At 49.9% G+C, this 26,722-nt stretch overlaps 1 protein-coding gene across 1 annotated transcript in view; it reads left to right on the forward strand.

The window, feature by feature from the left end:
• ANO2 (anoctamin 2) overlaps nucleotides 1–26,722 on the forward strand; it is a 378,292-nt gene that overhangs the window by 306,344 nt on the left and 45,226 nt on the right. Inside the window, exons 16-17 of the mRNA XM_027593890.2 lie at nucleotides 6,782–6,977; nucleotides 24,968–25,079. Coding sequence (XP_027449691.1) covers nucleotides 6,782–6,977; nucleotides 24,968–25,079 — 308 coding nt within the window. The remainder of the gene's footprint in view (nucleotides 1–6,781; nucleotides 6,978–24,967; nucleotides 25,080–26,722) is intronic.

The following is a 26,722-nucleotide window of genomic DNA, read 5'->3' on the forward strand; positions in this document are numbered from 1 at the left end:
TAGACCAGTGAAACAAAACCAAAGGCCAAGAATCAGATCCATGCAAGTGGCACTGCATATACTTGAGGAAAATTAAGAATTATAGGGTGCAAAAGAGAAGTCCAGGAGGACTCTAAGGTTCTTATCCTGAGTAATCAAAAGCTGGAGTTCTCCCTTCCTGGGATAGGGAGGAATTCTGGAGTTGCCTTCATGATGGATATAAACTTGCAGCTCAGAGGAGACCTAGACAGATGGTATTGGTGGTATTTAAAACCATGAGATTGTATGAGATCACAGGGGTTTGAGGGCAGATAGAGGATCCAAGAGTTGAGTTCCAAGACACTGCCATGTTGAAGTTTGGGAGCATGAGGAGGATCCAAAAACGAGATCAAAAGGAAAGCCAGGGGAGCATGGGCAGTCCTGGAAGCCAAGAAAGTATTGCAAGGGGAGGGCAATCAGTTATGTCAGATGCCAGCCATAGGGCAGGTGAGGAGAGGACTGGAAACAGAAGCTTGTCTACTGTCTGAGAGAGGAACTGGCATCATCTGCATCACTGTCAGCAACAAATAGGTGACCACATCACCACTGACAAATACAGGCATACCTTTGTTTCATCATGCTTCATTTTACTGCAGTTTGCAGGTATTGCATTTTTTTTTACAAATTGAACATTTGTGGTAACATTGAGCAAATCTGCTGACGCCGTTTTTCCAAGGGGTCTGCTTACTTCTTGCCTCTGTGTCGTAGTTTGGCAATTCTTTTTTTTTTTTTTTTTAAGATTTATTTATTTATTTGAGAGAGAGAGCATGCACACGAGTGAGCATATGAGCAGGGGAGGGGCAGAGGGAGAGGAAGAGAATCTCAAGCAGACTCCTGCTGAGCAGGGAGCCTAACCCAGGGCTTGATTCCATGACCCTGAGATCATGACCTGAGGCGAAACCAAGAGTCAGATGCTTAACCAACTGAGCCACCCAGGCACCCTTAGCCTGACAATTCTTACATTATTTCAAACTTTTTCATTATTTCTACATTTGTTATGGTGATCTGTGATCAGTGATTACAACTGACTGAAAGGTCAGATGGTGGTGGTTAGCAGTTTTTAGCAATAAGGTATTTTTAATTAAGGTATGTACTTTTTAAAAGACATAATGCACACTTAACAGACTACAGTATAGTGTAAACATAACTTTTATATGTGCTTTAAGACCACAAAATTCATTTGACTTTCTTCATTGCGATATTTGCTTTATTGTGGTGGTCTGGAACTGAACCCACAATACTCTTGAGGTCTGCCTGTACTGAAAACTGGCTCAGTGGTGGGTCATCTGCCCAAAGTTCCAGTTTTTTTTTTTTTTTTTTTTAAATTCCATGAAGACCTCCTAACTAGACTGGAGGGTGCAGAATTTTTTTTGTGTTGTTTAGAAATAATATGTGATTATTTCTTTGTTCATCTTCCCTTTCCTAACCCCACCCACCTCCACATGCTGATACAAAGGGGAGATTCCGTATCAGAACCAAGAACTAATTCCTGTATCTCACTGTGCGGGGGGTCCCCCACCTGTAGTCAGCCAGCACTGAGCGCTGAACTGGTTGAGCAGGAGCTGGAAAGAGAGTGGTAGGGATGGGTTGGAACCCCTTTAAAAATCACCCCTTTAGGGGCACCTGGGTGGCTCAGTGGGTTAAGTGTCTGCTTTTGACTCATGTCATGATTCCAGGGTCCTGGGATCAAGCCTTACATGGGGCTTCCTGCTCGGTGGGGAGCCTGTTTCTCCCTCTCCTCCTCCCCCTGCTTGTGCTCTCTCTCTCTGTGTGTCAAATAAATAAATAAAATCTTAAAAAAAAAATCTTAAAAAAAAAAGATCACCCCTTTTCAGTGAGGTGCTCTTAGGTTGACTGAGGTAAGGATTAATAGCACTCCATCTTACTTTCAAAAGTATTATAGGTTGGACAATAAATTACATAGTCTCCTATCTATTAGATTTTTAAAAATTGTTATTTTGTGCTAACTTTTCCTCATTTTTTTCATTTTAAAAAAACGCCTCAGTCTTGTAAAGAGAAAGGGCTTGGCACTGCCCTAGAATAAGGTTTGGCGTGGGAGATAAAGGGTCATGGTGGTGTTTATAAAGAAGTGGGATTTGCTTATAGAATTACCGTAAGCCAAAGGCACTTACTGCAACACCCATGAGTACTGAATATCCTTCCCTCCTCCACCCCCTGTGACTAGGTCTCGGCAGAAGATGCCAAGGTCATGGCCATGGGGAGGGTTTTAGGGATGCCACTCTGCCAGATCAGCTGGGAATATTTTTCATGGGCTGGTGAGAACAAAACAATGGCCCAGTGCTGTGTTCATGGCCGTCACGGACAATGGTGAATTTTCTCTTTCTTCTCCAACCCAACGTCTTGAGCTATAGTTTCTTTCCTTTTTTTTTTTTTTTTTTAAGAGATTTATGTATTTCTTTGAGAGCGAATGACAGAGAGAGAGGGAGAGTGAGCAGGGTGGGTTGGGGCAGAGGGAGAGAGAAAATCCCAAGCAGAGTCCCCGCTGAGTGTGGAGCTCAACGCGGGGCTCGATCCCACAACCCTGGGATCAGGACCTGAGCTGAAATCAAGAGTTGGACGCTCAACCAACTGAGCCACCCAGTCGCCCCTTTCTTTCCTTTTTGAATTAAACTTGCTTTGTTTTCTTTTAATGTGGGAGGAGATTATCAAAAGCAGTGTCCTTGCTCTAAGCTAGGTGCCTGAGCTTCCCTCCCACATGCCCCAGACAGTCATTTACTTCTACTTGTGAATTGGGAATCAGCCATCAGAAACCCTCCTCCTTCACCTGGCTTGTTGCAAGGGCCTCCTAATTGTGCCCCTACAGATTATAGGCCAACTCATCTTTTTAAAATCTAGATCAAACCATGTCACTTCTCTGCTCAAAACTCTCTTAAGACTCCGCATCTCATGAGCTAGAAGCCAGCATCCTCATGCTACATCTTTGTCTGCACATCCTTGTACATCCTTGTCCTACCTCCTCCCCTCCACCCCCATCTTCCCCCTTCTTTCTCCTTTAGCCACCCTCTGCCCAAAAGCCCCTTCCCTCAGACTTCCCCTTGACAGCCTTGCTACAATGTCACCTCCTCACCTACGCCTTTCCTGACCACCCTATTGTAAACTGCAACCTATCCCTATACTCCTGTTTTGCTTTATTTGTTTCTGTAATATTTATCACACCAGATATACTATATGTTTGATGTTATTTGGTAGTTGGTTGTGTCTTTCCCCACTAGAAGATCAATGGCATGAGGGTAGGTGGTCCTGTGTGATTTGTTCACTACTATATCCCTGCCACTTAGCATGGTGACTGGCACATAGAAGGCACTCAAGACATATCTTATAAATGGCTGGATGAAAAAATAAGTTAATAAGTTGCCAGGGACAACTTATTATGTCAATGATGAAGTCGTTAGTGTGTGTATGCTCTAAAATGGGGCTACTAATTCCATGCCCTGCTTTAGACTGGGTATGCTCCCACTGGTTCAGCCCAGGTTGCTTCTGACTTGTCCATTTCTGCTTGCTTTTTTAAAATTTCCTTTTCCCCAAGCCTTTATCATAGGAAACTGACCCAAAACTATTTCCGTGGGATCTTCTCTAATCTCTCCACTCTCTGCCCAGAGCATAGGAAGCACATGAGCTGAGCCTGTACTCTGCCCAGCTGCTACGAGGCTCATCCTTGTATATGTGCAATGATTTTCTCAACTTTGATTCAGAATGCAAGACTTGGAGGGTGGGGACAAGACCCATTCTCCTTCTTGTCTCTCATAGCATTGAATAGGACTCTGGACTCCATAGCCTGGCTTTCGTTACAGTTTGGCTATGTCCACAAGTAAAGCTACAGGAGCAGAACACCAAAAGCAATGGGAAGTATGATAATGTTCCCATGTTCTTGGGAGCTAGATTCCTAGAGTTAGGGACCAGCAAATCTTTACTAAGCAGGTTCCACAGCGAGGCACCACTGTGAAATGGCATGGGGCACAGAATGCAGTACAAGACCAGTCCCCACTTTTGGCCTATTTGGGGGGAGACTGATCACAAACATGAAATATACCCAGCGTATGTTTGTTGAATTTAATAAGCAAAATCAACATTGCAGCTACAGTGGTAAAAACAGTGCTGGATTTAGTACTAGAGGACCTGCATTCTAATGTCAGTATGGGATTGTAGGTGTGGGAGCCCCAGAGCAGGGCTCAGATCCTGGACGGTCAGTACATCACATCCACAAAAGGCATATTTTATGCTATTGTTATAAGGATTAGTGCTTGTGAAGATGGGCATTGAATAACAAAATTGAGAGGGCACAGGTGGTTTAGTTCATGATGATGTTACCCCCGCTAGGATCCCAGCTTTGCCAGGAACTGCCCAGTCCTTGGACCCATCACATTGCTGCTTCTCAGGCCTCAGTTTCCTTATATATGAGATTGGAAGCTGGATGTGGATGATCCCTGAAGGCTGAAATCCTTTATCTCCTCCCAGAATCCCAGAGACTATGGTTGTAGTCCATGCCTTGTGACCTTGAGCAAATCACTTCACTTTCCACGCCCGGTTCCTCATCTGCAAAGTGGTCACGGGATGGGGCTGGTGCTCTCCAGGCTCCTCCAGCTTGACTACTGTGATCCTTGAGGGGCTTGTGGGAACGACTGAAGGACAGGTCAGAGCCTGGTTTCTATAGTGACATGGGAAATCAGGGGCTGAGAAGTTAGGATGGCATAGAACAGTAGCAGAGGCCTGGGGAGGAGTGCGTTGCAGGAAGGGATGGGAAAAGGGGCTTTCTTAAAAGAGCAGTGCCTCTAGAACTTGAATGGGAATCTTGTTCCAGGGCAGATTCTGAGCCAGTGCATCTGGAGCTGTGCTTGAGACCCTGCATGTTCCCCCAGCTCCCAGCTGATACAGCAGGTCCACAGACCACACTCTGGGTAAAAATGAAGAGTTTTCTTCCTTCCCCAGTTGAGCGGCTGGGCCTCTTAGAGAAGAATAGAAGCTGATCTCCTCCCCACTCATTCCTCTGTGCTCTACCCCCAAGACCCCAAAGCCAAGGATGTTTTTGCCATTGTTGTTTTCCCCCAGACCCACCCCCAAATGCACACACGCTCACTCTTTGATGCCCTGGGCTCCCCCCTCCCCCCCATGAATACCGCCATCACCGGCCTTCACTGCAAAAGTGATTTTGGGGGAAAAGAATCTCACATCACGCTTTTCAGGCCCTTACTATCTGGCAGTGACAATCCCAGAGGAATGGGAAGTGAAAATGTCTACATTGTTGGAGAGCGGTGATGTCATGTCCAGATTTTCCCACTTACATGGTCATCATTCTTCCCTAGTTCTGGAGGCTGGGGCATCTGCTGTGCCCACCCCCTGCATCAGAAGAGGGGCCTCCCATACAGTGTCCTTCCCATCTAACCTCTCGTCCACCCTGACACCACTCTATGCAGAGAACATCGCCATCCTGCCTGCCTTAGGGAAGCCTTCTTTTTCACACGGTGGCCCAGAGGGCAAATACCTAATATTTGTAAGGCACACAGGGATAAATAGCTAAGGTTGCATCCCCAGGCACCCCCCCCCCAAAGTCTGACAACATGCATACCTGAATCCTCTGCAACCCATTCCCCATTTGCCCACCAGTGTCCTACCCACTGCATACAAAGCATTGCCTGATCCAGAGCCCCCTCCCCTCCTTCCCTCCCCTCCCCTTCTTTCTAGGGAAGGAACACATAGTCCAGGACAGTTTGTAGTTTCAGAGGAAACCTTTTCTCCCCATGTTTGCGTGTAGCTCTCCACAGCCAGTGCCAGCCCCCCAGCCCCTGACCCAGGGGGAATACTACCTGAACAGCTTCCTCTGTGGAAAGAATTCTAAGAAAGAACACTTTGCTTGGCTGAAACAAATTAGAATTTTGCTCTGAGCAGGTTATACACCCAGAAGTTCCGTCTCCTCCCTCTGCCCTCTCTGAGAGCTTACTCAGAGCACTTTCTTCCCCTAACATCCTCGTGCTTCACGGAAACAGGCCTTCCTGGGCTGTGATGGGGGACGAGAGGGGCTGGTCTGGGAGAGTGATTTATTATTTTTAGGTTCTAGAAGGAGGAAGTGGGGGACCCTTAGAGGTCCAGTGACTGGTAAACGTTCCTTTCAATGAAACAGCCAGAAATTTCGGCACCAAATGAGAAATCTGAGTCCTCCATTATAGTTTCTGGTAGAGAAATCTTAGAGTGATATTTTGTTCACCCTGAGGATCGAGAGTCTACAAATCTCACTCCTGGTTTCTCTCCTTTGGGCAGCCTTCCCGCACCCAGCGCCTGAAGCTCTAACTCACTGCTTCTCAGTCAGACGCCTTCGGTGGCTCCCTGTTTCCCTTCACCGAGAGCCCAGTTTATCCCATTATTCCACCTGATCTGCTTGCTCATCTGTACTCAGTCCCTTCACTGAGCACGCAATACCTTCTCCGTTATTACTCCCCATGGCTTAATAAGAGTTCAGTCCCCTAGTCAAGGAAATCATGTCACGTGTGCTGGGCACACCTCAATGTCCTGCATTTTCATTCTTAAGGTTTTGTGTGTGTTGTCGACCATTTGGCTTCTGATAAAAATGGAAGACGCTCTCTCATGGACGCACACCTGTCCTCAGGATTGGCACGCAAGTTCAGAGGGTGTGCACGAGTGGACTCCAGATCCATAGTTCCTGATGTAGTGACTAGGACAGTTGGCTGAGCAAGTAATAGCTGCTCAGTACTTGTCTGCTGAGCTCTGACTCTCCCTGTTTCCCAAACAGATTGCCCTGACGTTCTCCATTGTCTTTGGGGTCATTGTGTATCGCATCACGACCGCTGCGGCCCTGTCTCTCAACAAGTCCACACGCTCCAATGTCCGGGTGACAGTGACAGCAACGGCGGTCATCATCAACCTCGTGGTCATCCTCATCCTGGACGAGATCTATGGCGCTGTGGCCACATGGCTCACCAAAATCGGTACTGTGTCACCAAATCCCATGCCTTCCCTAGGCCCCCTTGAACACGGTCAGTTCAACGTGCACAAGGTTTTTGGTGGTGGTGACCGAAAATGGGACAAAATGCCTTATACAGTGCATTTTAATTGGAGAAATGAGGAAGTACGGTGGTTCTGTACTCGCAGGGCCTGCTAAGGGCCTCCCCTCAGGCAGAAATCCTCCCCAGAACATTCTCTATCAGTTGTCTTCCAGCCCAAGTTGATTAACTCCGTCACTGTCCCTAAGACTCATCCCTGGGGTCTTTTCCTTTTAGCCTAACCTGGAGGCAAGACAGGTTCAACACTTCCTGTTACAAATCGTGGAGTTTTAGCCCTCCTCACTTTCCCAGGAATGTTTACAGAGTCAAGAAAGCTCTTGATACTTGAGCCCTGGGAGGGTCTTTTCTATCCCCATATTGCCGAGCCCCCAGAAAATCCACACATTCCCCACGCACTGAGCAGACTTCAAAGGGGCATATCAGACTTCCCAAGCTTCAAGCCAGTGAGAAAAATGCGGTGGCCTCAGTATTCAGACGTGTCATTTGAGCGGCAACCTCCTGTTGCCGGAGCGCCACTTTTTGGTGTTTGCGCTTATTAGGTGGGGGAGGGCTGAGAGCTGAGACCCTTTCCCCATGGTACTTACCCTGGGTGGCCTGGATGCGTGCACCTCTTTCCCTGGTTGAATCTGGGCATTAGGACTGTCAGCCTCTCACTAACCTCAGGAAAGTTGAATTAATGATACGATGTCTTTCATTCACTGACCAGTTAGAAGCTAGACACTTGATAGGATAACCCCATCTTCAAGAGAGCCTTCCCTAGAGGACCAGAAAATTCCAGAAACGTTTCACTAATTCCAGTCAAAGGGATTCTTTCAGTGCATTTCCCTGGCCTGGGCTCTACTCACAGTGGGCCTTGATTTTTGGCCTTGATTTTTGGTTTCTCATCTATTTTTTTAGATGGCAAGATGCCATCTAGAGTGGAGGCTCTGCTCCCTTTAGGTGTGTGCACGTTTGTAAATGTTATCTGTGTCCCTTCATAAGTTTCTTGAGAAAAGTCAGCAGAGGATGTTGCTTCAGTGTGTTTAGTGGTACGTGGGATTCTATGGAAGCACTTAAGGGGAGCCTCCAACACTCCCAGCGGCTCAGGGGAGGCTCCTGAGACAAGGATTGCTCACAGATAAGTGATATCCACACAGGCAGTTGCAGAGGGAGGAGGCAGTGAGCGGGAGGACAAGAGGTTCCTGGCAGAGGGAACAGAATGAGAGGGAGAGATCAGATCCCTCAGGGGCAGGAAAGGCCCGTGGAGGACCACAGTGGGCTGGGCTTGGACTACACATGGGCTGGGCTTGCACTACACGGGGGCTGGGCTTGGACTACACGTGGGCTGGGCTTGGACTACACATGGGCTGGGCTTGCACTACACGGGGGCTGGGCTTGGACTACACGTGGGCTGGGCTTGGACTACACGGGGGCTGGGCTTGCACTACACGGGGGCTGGGCTTGCACTACACGGGGGCTGGGCTTGGACTACACGGGGGCTGGGCTTGCATTACATGGGGGCTGGGCTTGGACTACACGGGGGCTGGGCTTGCATTACACGGGGGCTGGGCTTGGACTACATGGGGGCTGGGCTTGCACTACACGTGGGCTGGGCTTGGACGATGACAACAGGTAGAATTTTGGTGCCAGGGAGGAGCTGAGAGCTCCACCTATGGAAGAAGGAAAACACAGAGCGTGTCCAGGATGCGAGAGAAGCCCAGCGTGGCAGTTCCTTTTGGGTCCGTGGCATGTTCAGGGCACAGTGGAGGGGGGAGCTGGTTCCAGAGCATTAACTGAGAGCTGATTTTTCAGTGGAAGACCTTGGATGCCAGGCTGAGAACCCTGCTTATTTTCATAGACAAGGAGAAAGTGTTTGCTGGAGCTCAAAGGGTCATCCAATAAAAAGTACCCATCTTTCTGGCCTGATCACTGAACTGGCTGAGAAGTAAGGCAAAGGCAGATGTAGGCACAAGCCAAGATTTCACTTTTAAAGCTAAGAAAGGCTACATGAGAGGAAGCAGCTTAACAGGAGAGGCAGATAGGCTTCCCAATACCAGATGACAGACAGACTCCCTTGCCAGCAGCGGAGGACAGGGAAGGCTGGGAAGTGTTAGGACACGGGGTGGGGAGGCCCAGAAGAACACCTGCTTCCTGCAGCTCTTGGCTCCCCCGAGGAAGAGTAGAGGAAGAGAGTAGATGAGGAATGCCTGTGTCATCTTCCAGACGAACCAATGAGATCAGCTTCTGTCCCCCAAGAAGGGAAATGAGTGAGGTAGGGGAGACAAGGCAGGGCCTGACGACTAAGCCCTTTCCCTTCACACTGGGGAGACATCAGGAGTGGAAGGAAATGTTCCCCATCCCCTGCAAGTGCTCTGACCTCACACCCCTGGGGAGGTTTTGAAGAGGGTGATGCGATTGGAGCTGTATGTTTGCAAAACTGTCCCGGCAGGGACATAGGATGCCCCCGAGAAGAGAAAGGCGGGAAGGCCTATTGCAAAGGAGATTATTGAGTGTGTGGGCAGGAAGGAAGGAAGAGAGGAGCAGGAAACCAGTGATGGTACAGAAACATCTCCCTGCCGCTCATCTGCATTACTTTATGTCACTTGTCTTCCACAGCTCTAGAGAGTGGGAGGCCTAGAAGCTAGTGTGGCCCACAGTCCAAGCCTCATTAACAAGTATTTACCTCCTGTGTACAAGGCTGGGCAAATTCTCTTTGCATCGGGCTGGAAAACACTTTCCACCGGGCTGGAAAACACTTTCCACAACGTGAAGCTACATCCACTGTTTCTAATAGCACTCCCTAACTCACCCAAAAAGTTCAGGCTCCTCCTGGCTGTGAAACCAGTCTGTGCCTTGGAAAGGAGATGAAATTCTAGCAACTACAATTTGTTCTTTGTGATAGTGATACTCATAAAGCCGCTTTAGACTTAAAAGAATTCCATTATCCCAATTCATCCTCACAAAAACTGTGTGGTCAGCAAGGGAAGTATTATAATCCTCATTTTACTAAGGTTCACACTCAGATTCTCCCTCTGAAATGCAGATACATTTTTGTGCGATGCTGATATGAGTTTCTTACTGTCTGGATTGAAGTGATGTATTGGGTCCCCGTGCGGGAACCCACGTGGGCCTCCTCCCCAGAGGGCTGCCCTTGTCTGCCCTACACTGGGTGTTCCCAGAGGGCTCAGAGAGTTGCTTTTGTATAATGGCAGGGCCATTGAATTCGGGAGCCTGGTGGAAGGAACCTTTGAGCTCTGGCCCTGGCTCCTCCCTCCCATCCCCCATTGTGTGGCAGTGGGCAAACCAGGGAGCTTTTCTGGAATGAATTTTATTGATCCTTCCTTCATCATTTTCCTCCTTCCTGTCCACGGGTCGTCACCTCTGTGTGGGCTGTTGTCATAGCCTAAGGACTGTGCCCTTGTCTTTAGCCCCTTTCTCTGGGCCTCTAGCTTGGAAATCCCACCCAGTCAGTCTTTCTCAAACCTTCTCCCTGGGCTGGGGGAGGGGAGCACCACTCCCATCGGCCCCCACAGAGAGTTTCCTTCTGGTCTTGAGTCACATATAAACTAGCATTTGAGGCTCTCAGCCACCTTCTTCCCAGTGTCCTCCTCCACCCTGGCGACCCACATCACTCACGGTCACCCCCGATCACCCTGTGCGTTCCCACCTCTGTGCTGTGCTTAGGCTGCTGGAAGCACTCTAATAGCCCTCGGTGACCCTCCTTTTAAAGGGCCTCAAGAGGCCTGCCTCCCCCATCCTTTTCTGGACACTCAGCCCTCAGGGAGTTTCCTCCCACCCACTTCTGAACTCCTCGCATGCAGATCATGCGTTCATCCGTTCATCCCCCGGGTGTGGAATGCCTACTTTGTACCAGGCATGATTCTAGGAACACAGCTGTCAACAAGGAAGACATGGTCCCTGCTCTCACTGTGCTTACGCCATAATAAGGGAAAGATAGACAGTGAGTGGGAACGTCTCCCAGAGGGTGAGAAAGCAAAATGGTCATGGGACCGTGGTGTGGGCTTGTACACTCTGGTTAGGTGGTCAGGAAAGGCCTGTCGAGGTGGTAACATGGTGGCTGAGCCTGGGGAGACAGGAAGGCACCAGCACACAGACATCTTGACCCGAAGGGAGGGCTCTAGGAAGAGGGGACACCACACCATAGACTGGTGGCCCACAAACCAGCAGGTGCGAGTAAGCTTGGGGCACATTATCTGCTCCTTTCACTGTCTTCTCTCATCGTTGGACTTGTCTGTGTGTTTACCTAGGCTCTGCCAGGGTAAAAAATTAATGTTAAAATCTCAGGTGCATAACGCAAAGTTGTTTATCTGTCCTCGCTCATGCTCCATGTCCTCGGTGGCAGGGCAGGGGGCTCGGGCTCACACAGCCATGTGAGGACCACACCGACAGAGGCCCCTCGGATGCCATGTCGGCTGTGAGCCGTTCCAGTCCGGGAGCGCCGTCCCTCCCTTCTGCTCACCAGCACACTGGCTGGAAGCGGCCTGACTGTGAGGACGCGGGAAAATGTGTAGAAGTGCGTGGACATTCTGTGAGTGGGAAAGGTCCCTGCTCCTGACTCCAACAGGCCGCAGAGCCCTGGAGGATAGCTGCTCGCTCTTACGTTTCTTTGTATCCCCTGTACGGGGCCTGCCTCACAGGAAATCTTAGCACAACTTTGTCAATGTAGTTATTGGCTAAATCCGTCTCTGTCTTCATTTGTGCATGCAAAAATTTGTTTTCAAGGAATGCCCATAGGCTAGGCATCCTGCCAGCCACAGTGGGAGCTACAACGAGCATTTATGCGTTCGTTATTTCCTACTTACCAGAGGATTTGAGGGGATTTTGAGATGAAGAAGGTAAATGCGGAGTTCTCCTGATGGGACAGTGACTGGAAGACGCAATGAAGGCATCCGAAGGCTTGACGCATCCTTAATGGCAGAGGGTGCATGCGAACCCACGGACGGAGATGGCCATGCACAGTGGGGGTGCCCAGCACCCCTGCAGGTAGAGGGGTGGCTGCGGAGTCCCCCAGGCCTCCCTGGGGACACAAAGCTGTGAATAATGCCACCTAATGGAATGAGGATTCTGCCAGGCTTAGGGGCTTCCTTTGCCATTCTCACGCTGGCTTTAATACCCGTCTGGCTTCTTGCCTCAGCTCTCCTGATTGATGAGGAGGCTGTGACGACCGCCTTGCTCACCAGGTGCAAACAGCTGGTGTAAACAACCCCAACAAGTTCCCAAGTGTTTCCTGCAAGGCTGGTTGGTGAATACCGATTTCTTGGGAGCATCCCCCAGCAGGCCCAGACATCAGGCCAATCTGAGGTCCATTCTTGCCACAAATATTTGTGACCAAAAAAACCCCAGAATTTGCTAAGAGTTGGCCCCGCCGTGGTAAAGGCAGTGATTGTCTCCCTGGCTGCCATGTAACCATGGTCATGGGCTTGAGTGCAAGACACACTGTGATCTGGTGGCCACACAGCACTGGCAGGGCAGGGACTGAGCTGGAACCTGCAGTGGAGGGAAAAGTGAGTGAAGCCTGGGGCCTTGGTGGCCAAGGCCCTCTATATAAGGTGTGTAGCCTGGTTCAGCAGCATCAGTGATGAGTTTGTGAGGATCCCAGTGAATGGGTGGGACAGGGTGGTCTCCAGTGATCTGTTCATTCTTAAAGGGGTCTCAGGTGGTGGTTCTAGGAAAGGGTCTGGCTCCTGGGGTGAGAAACAAGCAATAGCTGTCCAGGACATCAGGACCTTGGATTCCCAGGCAAATCAGACAGGGCTCAGAAGTCCTGGGAGCCAGGGGATGAAGCAAGGTGACAAGGGTCACCAAGAAGACGAGCTCGAGGCATGCTTCGGTCCTCCTCTGTTCAGCTGCCATCCCAGAATCCCACTCTGTGGGATAAACAGCGGAAATGTGTTTCTCCTACTCTGGAGGCTGGAAGTTTGAGGTCAAGATGTCTGCAGGGTTGGGGAAGGGTCCTCGCCCAGGCCACAGACTTCTGGCTGTGTCCTCCCATGGCAGAGGGAGTAGGGGCCTCTCTGGAGCCTCTTTTATGGGGTACTCATCTCACTCATATGGGCTCCACCCTCATGGCCTGAGCCCCTCCCAAGGGCACCACCTCCTAATACCATCACATCGGGGATTAGGTTTTCAACATGTGAATTTGTGGGGGACACAAACATGAAGACCATAGCAGCTTCCTCCTTGGGACACAGGCAGATACCAGGCCTTTGAGACAGCAAGCTTCTGAGCCCACACGGAGGGAGCAGAACGTCTGGTGCTCCTGAAAACTGTAGGGTCTTATGCTGACCGGGGTAGGCCTGGGTCCGGCTTGGCCTGGAAGGGAAGCCTATCTGCACTCTAGTTGTGGGGAAACCTAGCTGGAGGCAGGGTGGGGGAGGTAGGGCTCACAGCAGGCTTCTAGACTGAATACCCTGGATGCCAGCCGCTTGCTTTTCTGGGGACCAGTCTCCGTCTCTAGCTGTGCCACCTCTGCCTCTCCCTTCCAAAACTGTGTGTGTGCGCAGTGCTGGTTGTGTGTGGAGCTGGGCGGTTCACCCTTCACGCTCCCAGTTACAGGGGTGGGCTTCTTGTAGGTGCTCAGAGAATGGTGAGTGTGTCAAGTCAGAGTCTCCAATTCTCCTGAAAGTGGCTGTGTTTGTGAGTTGTTTAAATATTGCCAATGTCGGGGCGCCTGGGTGGCTCAGACGGTTAAGCGTCTGCCTTCGGCTCAGGTCATGATCTCAGGGTCCTGGGTTCGAGCCCCACATCGGGCTCCCTGCTCAGCGGGGAGCCTGCTTCTCCCTCTGCCTCTGCCTGCTGTTTCCTCTGCTTGTGCTCTCTCTCTGTGAAAAAAAAAAAAAAAATTAAATATTGCCAATGTCCTGCAGCGTTGCCGCCCTGGGGCCACTGAGGTGGGGCCAGGAAGTGAAGGAAAGGAGTTGGGGTAAAGGACCTGGTGTCAATGGAGCGCCCACCTCTGTGTACGGGGCACTGGTGGCATTGGACATACATTATGCCACGGAATCTTCACCGTAGGGCCAGGAATTGGTCATTGCTTTCATTGCTCTTCTGGGAAGCCTGAGGAGGTTTAGAAACTTGACCCGTGAGCACATGGTTAGTGGTGTGTGTGTGTGTGCGTGTGTGTGTGTGCGCGCGCGCGCATGCATGCACGTGCACACACCAAACACTGCTCTAAGCACTTTCTGTTTATCGGTATACTTAATCCTCAAAACAGCCCCAGGGGTGTCAGGAATCTTAACATGCCCATTTTAGAGTCAGAAGACTGAGCCACAGAGAGATGAAGAACAGGCCCAAGGTCTTGGGGCTGGTGGGGGTGAGTCAGTCCTCAGTGCTGAGACCCTGACATTCTACTATCTGGTAATATGTAGCCGTCCTTGTCCTCAGGAAAGTTTAGAGGTATTGAAAAAGGAAAGGAAAACACTGTGAGAGGCTCCAGACGGTTTACAAGGCAATGCCCCCACCCATTTGAGTGTCAGGTGGTAGAGGTCTCGGGAGGGGCAGGGAGACTCAGAGGGAGCAAGCTCTGTGTGCACTGTTACCTGCCTCCTAGGCCCGTGCACATGAGGACACCTGTGTAGGTTCACAGACTTTGGGGTCCCACATGCTTTATTAAATTAAAAAAAATTTTTTTTGAAGAACTGAGATGTCTCAGTCTAAAATTTTGTATCCAGTTCTAAGCTGTCCCCAGGGAAAGCCAATCTATTACAACTAAGGAGAAGAGGGAGGGAAGGAAAAAAAGGGAGAGGAAGCTCAGTACCAAAGGCTGCCCAGGACATCAAAAATTCTTTGAAGAACATTTTGGACATACACGGATGGATCTAATTTTCCATCAAATGTGGACAATGTGTGTTTTCAGAGTCAGAGGGAAGCACTACTTTGTTGGCTCTGAGCCCTGGGGCAAGGCGAGTTGGCTTCACTGCAGCCTGAGCCTGCTCGGGATCATATGTTCACAGCAGGGGTACGTGTGGACGCGTGTGGGTGCGCGCGGGCCAGGATGTGTGCCTTCCCGGTGTGGGCGGTGGGGGCAGGTGGAGACCGTAGGGCTGGGAGTCTGAAATCTGGCCTGAGAGTCAGATCTGCGGGGTCATATTAGTGCTCTGCCGCCAGTTCCTGACTCCCTGGGTGGCCTCAGGCAACGGTGTGGAGGGGGTTGCGGGGAGGGAGAGCCTCCTGCCGGCCTGTCAGTGCTGCCAGGGGAAGGGTGTGGCATGAGGGGATCCTGCCATTGTCTGGGGGCGGCGTGAAGTCTTGTGCATGTTGTCTGGGAGGGACGAGGACCATGGGAGGCTGCTGCTAATAATAAGAGAGACCAGATCATGGTTATAGCCCAAGTTCATGGCACAGTTCATTCCAGTTATAGGAAACCATGATTAAGAATGTGCTACTTATAATAGTTTAATACAACTGGCAAGAACTCCTTCCCAAACTTGAGCTGTAACTATGAACATGTCTTTCATGTTTCCAGTTAACCGCGGAAGCACTCCTCTCTCCTGTTAGCAGGAAGTCCAAAATATTCTTCCCTTTGAGCTTTCTCAGAACCCTGACTCAAGACCTAAGCCACGAGAAGAGAAAGGAGTATGGTGGGCATTGTCTGTTTGCTGTGTTTTCCCTCCAGACCCCTTCTCCCCCCTTCTCCACCTTGTCCTGTGCCCCCAAGCCCCAAGCAGGTGGTATCACAGGGGCTCCCTGACTCTGACTTCCAGTTGGGTTCAGCCAACAGGAAGCCATGGGAGAGCAGGAGGAAGCCTAGCAAGCAGGAGAGGGAGTTGGGGGTAGGTCTCCCCTGCTTCTCCCTCATCTCTGGGAGAACTGCCTCCTTTCCTAACCATGGCTTCTACGGGATGAGTCCTCCCTCACGGTCCTTCTTGGGCTCCAGGGACACCATGTCTTCCTTTTCACCCCTTCACTGCTCTAAGTAGAAGCTTCATTAGACGCGTGTCCTTTGAACCATCCGAGGTGAATTCTGTTTCCTGCTGGGATCTTGACTAGTAGAGGTGGTCGGGCCAACATCCTTGTTTAAACAGGGAAATACCTGCAGTATGTCCAGCCCTTCACTCTTTCGGGTCTCACTGCTACACACCATTGTTGCTGGACGCCTGCCCCGTTCCATCTGACAGAAGAAGCTGCGCCCTCACTGAGAGGGTTGCTCCATACTGCAGGTCCCAGGCAGCCCATTGCTCCTCAGGGAGGATGATCCTCCCCTCCAGAGTAAGCTCAGTGCGGGGGCTGTAGCTGTCAGTGTCCCCTGCTTTCAGGGACTCGTATGCACCTCCACCCCCATCTCCAGGATGCCCTCCATCCCATTGACTCAGAACCAAGGGCTCCCTTCTTCCCCTAGAAATCCACCCAAGGAGCCGACAGCTTGTCCTCTTAAACTTGCACAACACAGTAGATCTGATGCTACCCCTTTTCATCGCCCTCAGAGAGAGGTTACCCTCAGCGACTCCAGGGACCCTCACCAACCCAAGTGATGCCCACCCCAACCTTCTAAGAGGACTCTGTCAGAGATTTTTAGGTCACTTGCTGGCACCTCTCTCACTAAAGATTTTCACTAAGGTCCAGATTAAATGCCTGCTACAGTGCTTTGCTACACTAATCAAAGCAGACGTCTGAGCCCTTACTCTCTGCTTGGTGCTTCCCACACTTGGTTTCCCTCAGTCTTTACAAGAGATGTTTAAGGAAGGTGCCATCTTAGGAATTGGGACAGTGAGGCTTGGCAAAGGAAACCACTTGTCTGGGAACACTGGGACCGAAAAGTCCTTCTAGCCCAGGGTCTTCATCTGTTCTTCTGTTAAAGCCTTGTGACTTGTGTCACAGGACACAGAAGACCAGAAGCAGGAAGCACTTGGGATATCCCCCGGTGCCCCATCCACCTGAGGCCGCGACTTGCTTGAGGCTCTGGTTCCTCGAAGCTGGAAGCTGGCCAGGTGCTTTGAAGGATGGTTCACAGTTGGTGCAAAGCTCCTTCCCACTGGGGGCATGACCCTGGGGGGACAACAGCAAGGAGGTCTAAGGACTCCGTGTGTCCAACTTTGAGCTTTTAATTTTTCCTACAAACCTGTTACTTCTCACTCATTTATTTTCTGTCTCAGTAACTGGAACCACCAACCACTCAAATGCTCGTACCCAAACCCGAGTGTCGTCCTGGACCTACCTCTCTCTCTCTCTCTCACTCTTTTTTTTTTTTCCTTCCACACCTAAATTTCCAGTCTGTTAAGTATGGCCCATTCCACCTTCAGACATACCCCAGGTCTGACCACTGTTCACAGGTTCCATCCTAATATTGGTCATCTCTTACCTGGACCACTGTACATTCCTCATTGGTCTCTCTGCTTCTACGACTGTCCCCCCCATTAAACACACACACACACACACACACACACACACACACACACACACACACACACACACATCCACAGCTCATTTTCTGTGATCCCTTTAAAATCTGATCTTGCTCTATCCCTTCCCTCTGCAGAACCCCAAGGCGATTTCCCATTGTGCTTCCAGTGAGATCTGAAGTCCTTCCTGTGGCCTGTGGAGGCCCACTGACCCACCCCTGCCTTCCCCTCCAGCTCTACTGCCTACTAAATGCTCTCTCCTTGCTCCGAATGCTCCAGTCCCTTGGGCCTTTTCGTTCCCTGGACATCTGTAGATCTCTCCCATCACAGTTCTTCCAGGCTGCCACCCCTGCAGGATCCCCGGGGCCTCAGCTGAGAGGTCAACTCCGCAGAGGCCTTTCTCGACCACTCTGACTAAACTATCTTCCTGCCCCCTTTTCTTCCCCCCTCTCCCTGCCTTTTATCCTCATTGCTCTCCAGAATGGTACATTTGTCTGCGCCCCTCTTCTAGACTCTCAGTCCAGAGGCTGGGGAGCATATTGGTTTGGCCACTGCTGTATTCCCAGTGCCCAGTGCCTGGCACATAATACCCCTTGAGAAACATTTGTTGAACAACAACAACAAAAAGGATGAAAAAGATAAACCATTCCCTCTGCACTGCCTTCCCTGGGAAGAGGTGAGGAGATGGGCTAAGGTGGCATGACTCCCCTCCCACTCACTGGGCTTGGTTTCCAGACCAGTGTGCTTGTGAGATGATGCACTGGTGTCACAGGAGTGTCTGTGGTTGCAAACTGGGCTCACCTACCTTCCTGTCTGTTCTCTCCCTACTCCTCTCAGTGCCGTGGGGAGACAGTCCTCATCGCACAGCTGCAACAGTCAGATGGGGAATCCATGTTGAGTGCCTGGATGGTGCCTGGCACACGGTGGCCCATAGTGTGGTTCATCAATCTCTCCTCTCTCTCTCTCTCTTTCTCTCCCGCTTCCCAGGTGCTCCACTCCTTCTTTCTTAAAATGAGGCGCCCTGGGGTGCTGTCACCTTGGGTGAGGCTGCTAAACAGCACAGTAGGTCTCCCATCCGTTTGTCTGGGACCCTGAGTCATCGTCCTAACTCTAAGAGGGGGATCCCTTGCATGAAGACACTCTCTGGGCTGCAGGAGTATCTCAGGAACACCCATCCTTAATCTCCAGTTCTGGGGCTCTCCGCTCCCTTAGGCAATGGGTGGGCTGCTTAGTTACCCAGCTGGCTGGCTTTTCCTATGGATTCCCTTCCTCTCCATGGCACAAACAAGGCAACAACATCAACATCACACAGAGGCTGAGACACACCTACCCCCGCCCCCACAAACACACACGCACGCACACACACACAAATAGAGGGAAGGCCAGATGGTAGGGCTGTCAGAAAACATTGCTGTTTGCAAAAGCTTGATCTGCCCTGAAGGAGAAGCAGTCGTCTTTGCCTTCTGACTCAGCCCCAGAGGTTCAGGCCAGGGCTGGTACTAGTTGAAATACACACTTGGACATCTCCTCATCTCGTTTTGTCGCTGTCCCTATGTCTGCACTAGCTGGGCTCTTGGGGGCTCTGGTGAGGCTGAGCTCCTTCTTGAAAATTCAGATCCTGCAGCTGGCGTCCTCTTGCGGGCCATGCTGTTTCCACATGATTAGGATGGCGCTCTGGGGAGTTTGAATTCTGAGCTGGCCCCCTGGGACTAACATGGGCTTTCATACTAATTATTTTCCAAGGCAGTTGACAGCTGGGTCATTTGTACTCATATTTTGTCATGACACAATACTCCAGAGGGTTAACACTTAAGAGAAAAGGGGGCTAGGTAGTGGCTCGGCCCAGGAATTCTATCCAGTTGCCCTTCTGGTCCTGGATAGAGTCTGCCCTCTGTTGGAAATCTGCTTCAGTAGGTCCTCCTGACCTACTGGTGAAACCCTCAGAAGGCCTCTAATCAACACGGGGTGACTTTCTGGGGGACGTGGGATTTCAGGAGTGAATAAGGATGGAGAGGGGTTGCCTTCCACCTACGCACATGCTCTTCACGTTGACTCCCCTCCTGTACACCCCTGTAGTGATCACAATCTAAAGGCACTGTGTTTGGAGTGTTATGAAGCCCGAGGCTCTGGGCCATTTTCTCCTGGGTTTAGGCCCACTCCAGAGGTCTGTGTCTTATGAGGGCATCCTGCCAGTGGCCTCAAGTGCAGATTATTCTTCTTGGCCTGAAGACATTATCCCCATCCCAAGTGGACTCTGGGAAATCTTGTTCTATTTCTTGAGTCATGTAGTCTCTGTCGTAGATGGATGAGGCTCCTCGTGTTGGCTCCTGAGAGAGATCCAGTAGTCCGACTGGAGCTTCAGGGCTTTGATAACCCCCACCCCGACCCCCAGTTATCTGCGTCCCTGGGCGGGGGGTGTTCCCTGGAAGGCTCAGCAAAGCCCAGAATGGGGCTGCAGAGCTTCTCTGAGGTGGGGGCATCCAGCTGATTTAGTGGCCTATCAAGTAGATTTGGATTGTTTATTGGAAGTGCCCATTATTTATGGTGGCTCATGACCCTAAGAGCACAGGCAAAGGCTGCTTTAGAACTAAAACTAATAAATAATAACTAGGCCCATGATTTATCAGCATGGAGGAAGGGAGCCACTCATTTCCATTTGGAGCAAAACATCCCAAAAGGATCAGATTCTCTTTCCCAAGAACTTGGAGGAAATTCCTCCAGGGATTGGAGATCTGAGCACAAAGAGTTCAAAGGAGATTATAAAAGAAAATCGAAGACACGTGCCTCTCTACCTCATCCTTAATCCCCTTCTAGCCACATTTACAAGACAAGTTTACCAAATTTTCAGCTCCTTAGACCTGATTACTCATTTTTGGGTGACACAAGTTTTAATTTTCTTATCCCCCAAATATTTTAAAATGAAAGACAAGGAGTGCTTGTTATTGTTGAATTGGCTGCCTCGGGTACACTGGGAAAAGGCTCAAAATCCCACTGAAAACCTTTTCCTTCCTTCCTCCCTTCCTTCCTCCCTTCCTCCCTTCCTTCCTCCCTTCCTCCCTTCCTTCCTCCCTTCCTTCCTTCCTTCCTTCCCTCCTTCCTTCCCTCCTTCCTTCCCTCCTTCCTTCCTTCCTTCCTTCCTTCCCTCCTTCCCTCCTTCCCTCCTTCCCTCCTTCCCTCCTTCCCTCTTCCCTCCCTTCCTCCTTTCCTCCCTCCCTCCCTCCTTCCTTCCCCTTTCCTTTCCCTTCCCTCCTTCCTTCCCTCCCTCCTTCTTCTTTCCCTCTCCCCCTCCCTTCCTCCCCCCACTTCCTTCTTTTTTTGACGGGGAAGTTAAGGAACATTTCTGCTGGGCGCCTCCACCCCTCCCCCATCACTCACATTTTCTTCTTTGGCAGGGGCTCTGCCTCACCTCCTGTCCTTCTCTGTCCCTCCCATGGCAGGGAGGGTTAGTTATTAGATGCAGGTCCTGCATCTAACTCCAATACCCCCATCTCTTATCTCGTGGATAAGATAGGGAAATTTAAATTAATTAAATAAAATTGAAATTGCAATGAGGGAGAGTTCACTCTCTTTCAGCTATTGCTTTCTTGTGATTTCATACCCACAGGGAATTTTTAGTAAATGATAAATATTTTTTCACTATTCCAAATGATATTTTCATGTCATGTCATGTCATGTCATTCATTCATTCAATAAATATGCTTAGTCTGATACATCTAGTGTCAGCCGTGGCCCAGCAAAAGGTGGACCTGACTGTGCTCACTGTGTGAACGCCATCCACACTGTGCGTGGTGGGACCAGCGTGGCGTGGGGCTGGGGAGAGCCAGGGTTAATGGCCACGTGGTAGTTCAGAGTTAGGAGATCTTAAAATGGAAAGCGACCTTAGAAATGGGTGGCAGGCATTTCCTGGGCCTCAGCATTATTTCCTTTTGTCAAGGAAAATAGGAAACAGACTGAAGAAGGGGATGTGGATCTTGAGCCCAGGGAAGACTTGAGAAGCGTAAGTCAAACAGGGACACACTGACCTTTTGGTTGGGCAGACTTTGTAGCAGGGAGGGAAAAGCCCTTACAGGTGAAATATCTGTGGGGCTTTGCTTATGTCCATAAACTAAAGAAGTCTCAGTGTTCACTGTGAGTGGTGAGTACAGACCATCATCCAAGTGCTTGCTGGGCAAGGCAGTGTGGGACTGGCCAGACTTCTAGCTCATGGGGCTGTGCCCGTGGCCCTCCAGGTGTGGCAGGAAGCAGAAAACCACAAAGCCGTCCGTCTGCCAGCTGAGGGATATCACGGGAGACTTTTCCAGCTTCATCTCCTATAAAATTATGGCAATGTCTCTAGGTTCCCTAGCAGACAATGTTTATTTCCCAAGTTGTCTAGAGGACATCAGGAAGCATGGGCTGGGAGTTCTGTGGAGGTGGGGAGAGGGGCTGTTTTGATTAGACCTTCCCAGCTCTGTGCCAGTAGGGTCACCTACTAGCTATCCTCTCCACTGATTGGTAGAAAGTGCTCGTTAATCAGCATGGAAACAATGCCCAGAACCTTAGGGGCTAGAGATGTGCACAAACACCTGGCCACAGATGGCCCAACTGTGCTGCAGAAAGCAGGGCTGCCAGCTTGGAGGAGGTGATGGCATCAGAGGACACTGTTTAGGACAACAGGAGCTATGGTTTATTGAGGTCTAGCACTTGCCAAGCACTAGGCTGAGGGCTTTATAAGCATCCTATCCTGTCTTCAACAACCTGTGAGGGAGATGTTGGTATCCTTTCTATATAAGTTCAGTCCCCTACCTACACTCTGCATTTGAAGTCAGGGGTGTCTAATGTGAAATCTGTCCCTACGGCCATTTCTGGAGCAAAACAAGCAAGTAGTCACTCCCCTCAACGTACAGCTGAGCCCAGAATAGCATGACTGGGTGCTCTGTAGGTTCAGCATGGCCTGCCAGGACCTCCAGGACTGTTAGAAAGCATAAGCAAACTAAAGTAGGCTTCAGGATGATGGAGTTCTCAGAGAATGAACCAGTTTTCAGTGTTGCTGGCTGCCCAGGGGTGATGCCATGTTTCTTAGGGTTCATGCAGGCTAGGACATGACTAGAGGATGAGTAGCTCTCATTTTCGCAGGCCTTAGGGAGAAGTTGAGGCCAGGATCGCAACTGTGAGAGAAGCACTATGGCATCGCTAAGCTTTCTGGTTCTCAAGGCCACTCCCAGGGCCAAGGGTCCCCATGGGCTGACATCTGCCTGCAACAGTCTCCTCAGTAGGTCTGTGCTCATGCTTGGACCACCGCTGATGCTATTGGGCATCATCTTTTATACTCAGGACTATGTTCTAAGATTGCAAATGAATGAGGGTCTCACTGTGCTGTGTGGGAAAACAGGTCATGGAAATAGAGCATTCTTCTCTCTAAGATCCCCTTCGGCCATGATGAGAAGGGGGGAGGATTCCTTGCCACTCACAGATTAAATCTTGAAAAGACTGGCAGTTTGGAAGTGTGGAGTCGCTGTTCACCCTGGCAACATGCAGCTGGTGCTCAATGCATGTGACCTGACCGCTCACAAATATTTCTTAGGTACATACCATGTGGGCTGGGGGTGGAGGGTGGGGAGGTGAAAGAGAAGGTCTGATGGAGACAGCAGTCCCAGGTCCTGATTTCACAGTGTGGTGGAGTAAACATCATCTTTGGAGACAGGTGGGTCTGGGTTCAGACCTTAACTCTTATGTAACCCGAATTTATGGCCTGTGTGATCTAGAGCAAGGCTCTCACCCCTCTGGACCTCAGCTGCCTTTCTTTGTAAAAGTGAGATGCGTTACCCTCTCACATAGGTAGTAGGTAAGGAGGAAACAAGTTAGCAGGTGTGTGCGCCTGGGTGCAATGCCACCCATGGAGCAGCGTGGAGCAGACATTACTGTACAGCACACATATCCCTTTGGCCTCCCTGGAGGTCCCCGCCGCTCCCTGCCTGCAGGCATTCTGCGGTTGTGAGCATGCTCAGCCCATGCATACGACAAGGCAGAAGTGCTAGAGAGTCAAGTCCAGCGGTACCCTTCACCCAGTGAGGGACTCTATTTGCTCACTCCTCAGTGTAGTAATTATGAGGGGTGTTTCACCTTCTCTTAGAAGGTCCCCAGGGGGACTGAGCCCCAGTCGCCTGCGGCCTTCAATTGTTCAGAACACATGCGTGCTGCCTTCCCTCCCCTCTCTGGCTCACTACCCCACTCCCTCACCAAAGCTTCCTGAGAGCACTTCCCAAATAAACTACTTACTTCTTGACATAGCAGCAGGTAACCCCAACTAAGACAGAAGATCAATGAAACCTCCTATTGTGATTTTCGGAGGGCGTGGAAGTAGGTAATTAATAAGGAGAAATATAAAATACTATAGAAGAAAAAGAGATTACTACCATCTGAAGTCATCGGGGAAGGCTTTGGGAAGGAGATTACAGGCAACATTTGATCTGATTGCCAAAGGATGTGAAGGATTTGTACATAGGGGATGGGACAAGGAAGGGAATGCCAGGAGAGGGAACAGAGTTTTGCACCCACTTTTCCAAAGATTCCTACTAAAGCTGTGTGTGAGTCAGGTGGGCAGACAAGTCAGATGGGCCCGGGCATCAACCTCATCTGGACACAGAACCTCCTGGCTGGCATGGTCCTGATACTTTGGCCCTGTGCTCGGCACACTTTCAGGTGATATTTATCAGTGCGCACGATGCAGGGCTAGTGCTTTCTTTCTGCCCCTGAAGTGTGGCCCTGTAACCTCCTATCTTTGCCGAGCCGTTTGTCACAATCTGTGAATCCCCAGCAAACACTTTGCCCTCTTGTCCACCAGAACATCCCACGGGTCTCGAGTCTTCTGAAGGCATCAGTGAGGTTTCTGCCAGTGTTTCTTAGGGTCCTTGGGGGATTATGTGCTGACTCCTCTCCTTGAACCTCACAGGATTCGCTGGGGCTCTGACCCCCGAGTTTGAGACATTAGGCTTATGTTCGTTTCGCTTATCTGATGATTCTCCATCATTTGAGCGAGTGAGTATAAGGTGTCCCAGTCTATCCAGAGAGCATACAGATGCAGGCTTTCCTGCTGGAAATGAAGGAGGCGAGAAAGAGGAAAAATGTCGTGGTACCCAAGACAAGTCTTTGCTGCCTGTTGACTGTAGTTCATTGGTTAACAAGGCTTTTTCATCAGGGACTTTGGTTCAAATAAAATCTTATGGAAGTGGCAATCACACAGTTAAAAGCTGTGTTCCCCTTGATGAAGTGAGGGTGGTTAGAGGAAGTTCTGCTTGCTCACATCCCCCTTACAGGAGTACAGCATGAAAACCACTGCTGGAGTGGATAAGAGGAGGGAAGTGGAGGGAGAAAGGTGATGATTCTGTGTACCCTTTGCCTTCTGTGGCTTCACAGTACCTGGCAATCCATTTAGGACCTCCCAGATGAGTTCAGTTCTAATGTGCCAGAGATAGATCGTTTGGTTTCTACTCTGAAGGAATGAGAGCCGAGAGACAATGGTTCAGGTAGTCAGGATTAAAACTCTGAAGAGGTGAAAATCTGTCTCTCAGTCTTACCAGTGTTGCTCTTTTCTTTCAGAGGTTCCCAAAACAGAACAGACTTTTGAAGAACGCCTGATACTCAAAGCTTTCTTGCTAAAGTTTGTCAATGCCTACTCACCCATCTTCTATGTGGCCTTTTTCAAGGGGAGGTGAGTATAATGGTGTCACACATGGAAGTGCAACTTGTCCCTAAGACTGGGTCCCCCGCTAGAGTCAGCTTGTCCCCACTGTCAGTTCACACTCTCATTTCAATTTCATCTCTCAGTTCACAGTCCCATTCCCCATCTCCATCCCCACTGCACTGTTCCATGAAGCGGTGGCATAAGCGTTATGTCATTTTGGATTAGAATCTTCGGATTCTGATAACCAGAGAAACTACAGGGATTTGACCCTGGGCCCCAGAGGGTGAGTCTTAGAATAATCTGGGCCTCCCAACATTGAGCATGAGATAAGAAAGAATTTCAGGTCTCGCGAGGGGCTCATAGGTCTTGCAATGCAGTTCTGACACCAGCTGCCCCGAGCTAGTGCAGACTTCGCACACTAAGGGCACAGTCTTCCACGAGATTGCCCTCACTCCAGACACTAGCTGCAGGCTCTGGGGTTCCTATGCCACTCATGATTCAGACCAACTGGCTACAGCCGCTAACTCCTCAGGTTTGCTAATTCTCTAGAATGACTCATAGAACTCAGGAATGTCCTGTACTTAAAATTACAGTTTTACTATAGAAAGGGGGTACAAATCCAAACCAGCAAGTGGGAGAGGCACATAGGGTGAGGTTTACAACGGTCCCAAACAGAAGCTTTCAGATCCTCAGGATGCATTAGTTTCCTTGCGCACTGATGTGTGCCACCAACCAGGAAGCTCATCCAAGCCTCTCTGCCCAGAATTTGTAAGGTAGCAGTATGCAGATGTGATTGGTTGAAGCACTCACCATGTGACTGAGCTCAGCCTCCACCCCCCTTCCCTCCCCTGAGGTCAGGCTGCTACTACCTGGATGAAAGGCCCAACCCTCTAATCACACAGTTGGTTTCTGTGGCGTGGCCTCCCCCATCCTGAGTGATCTCATTAGCATAAATTTAGGTATAGTCTCAAGATCCCAACTATCAATAACAAAGAGAATCCTATGGGAGATTTCTAAGGATTTAGAGGCTTCTCCAAGAACCAGCAACAAAGGCCAGTCAGATTCTTTATTATGCAACGTGTCTAGCTGTAAAATCACTTCTGACAATTAAGATCAGTTGGCTACCTATAAGGAGATTTCCTAGTAGGCATTAACTTTGTCAGAAAAGCTTCCCTAGCACTAAAATCTCATCAAGCAGGCATCCATAGCAAGAGCTATTATTGTGCATATTTGATAGTTTCTTATAAATAGGTTTGTGACCGAAACCACAACCCCCCTTCCTGGGATCTCTGCCCTTGACTCGTATGAAATTATAGTAGCAGAGAGACTATCCATATTAATGGGTATATACTCCACTGGTGCTTTCACTCTAGATTTAATATCAATAGCAAATTTCCTACATAGATATTTCAGGCCAAAAAATAGGGTCCCGACCCTTAGATAAATTTGTAGTCTATTGAAAGAGATGGTCTTATCATCAGCACAAGCAATGAATTGCTATCATAGAAGTATAAAGAAAGTGCCGGGGAAATACTTAATTGTGAGCAGAGACAGAAGACTTCACAGAGAAGGAAGGATTTGAGCTGAGCCTTAAATAGATGGCTAGGATTTCCATAGGTGGATGAAGGACTAACAGTTCAAGTAAGAAGGAGTCTTCTCATTACCTGGCT

The sequence above is a fragment of the Zalophus californianus genome, chromosome 9, assembly GCF_009762305.2.
Source record: "Zalophus californianus isolate mZalCal1 chromosome 9, mZalCal1.pri.v2, whole genome shotgun sequence".
Taxonomy (NCBI): Eukaryota; Metazoa; Chordata; class Mammalia; order Carnivora; family Otariidae; genus Zalophus; species Zalophus californianus.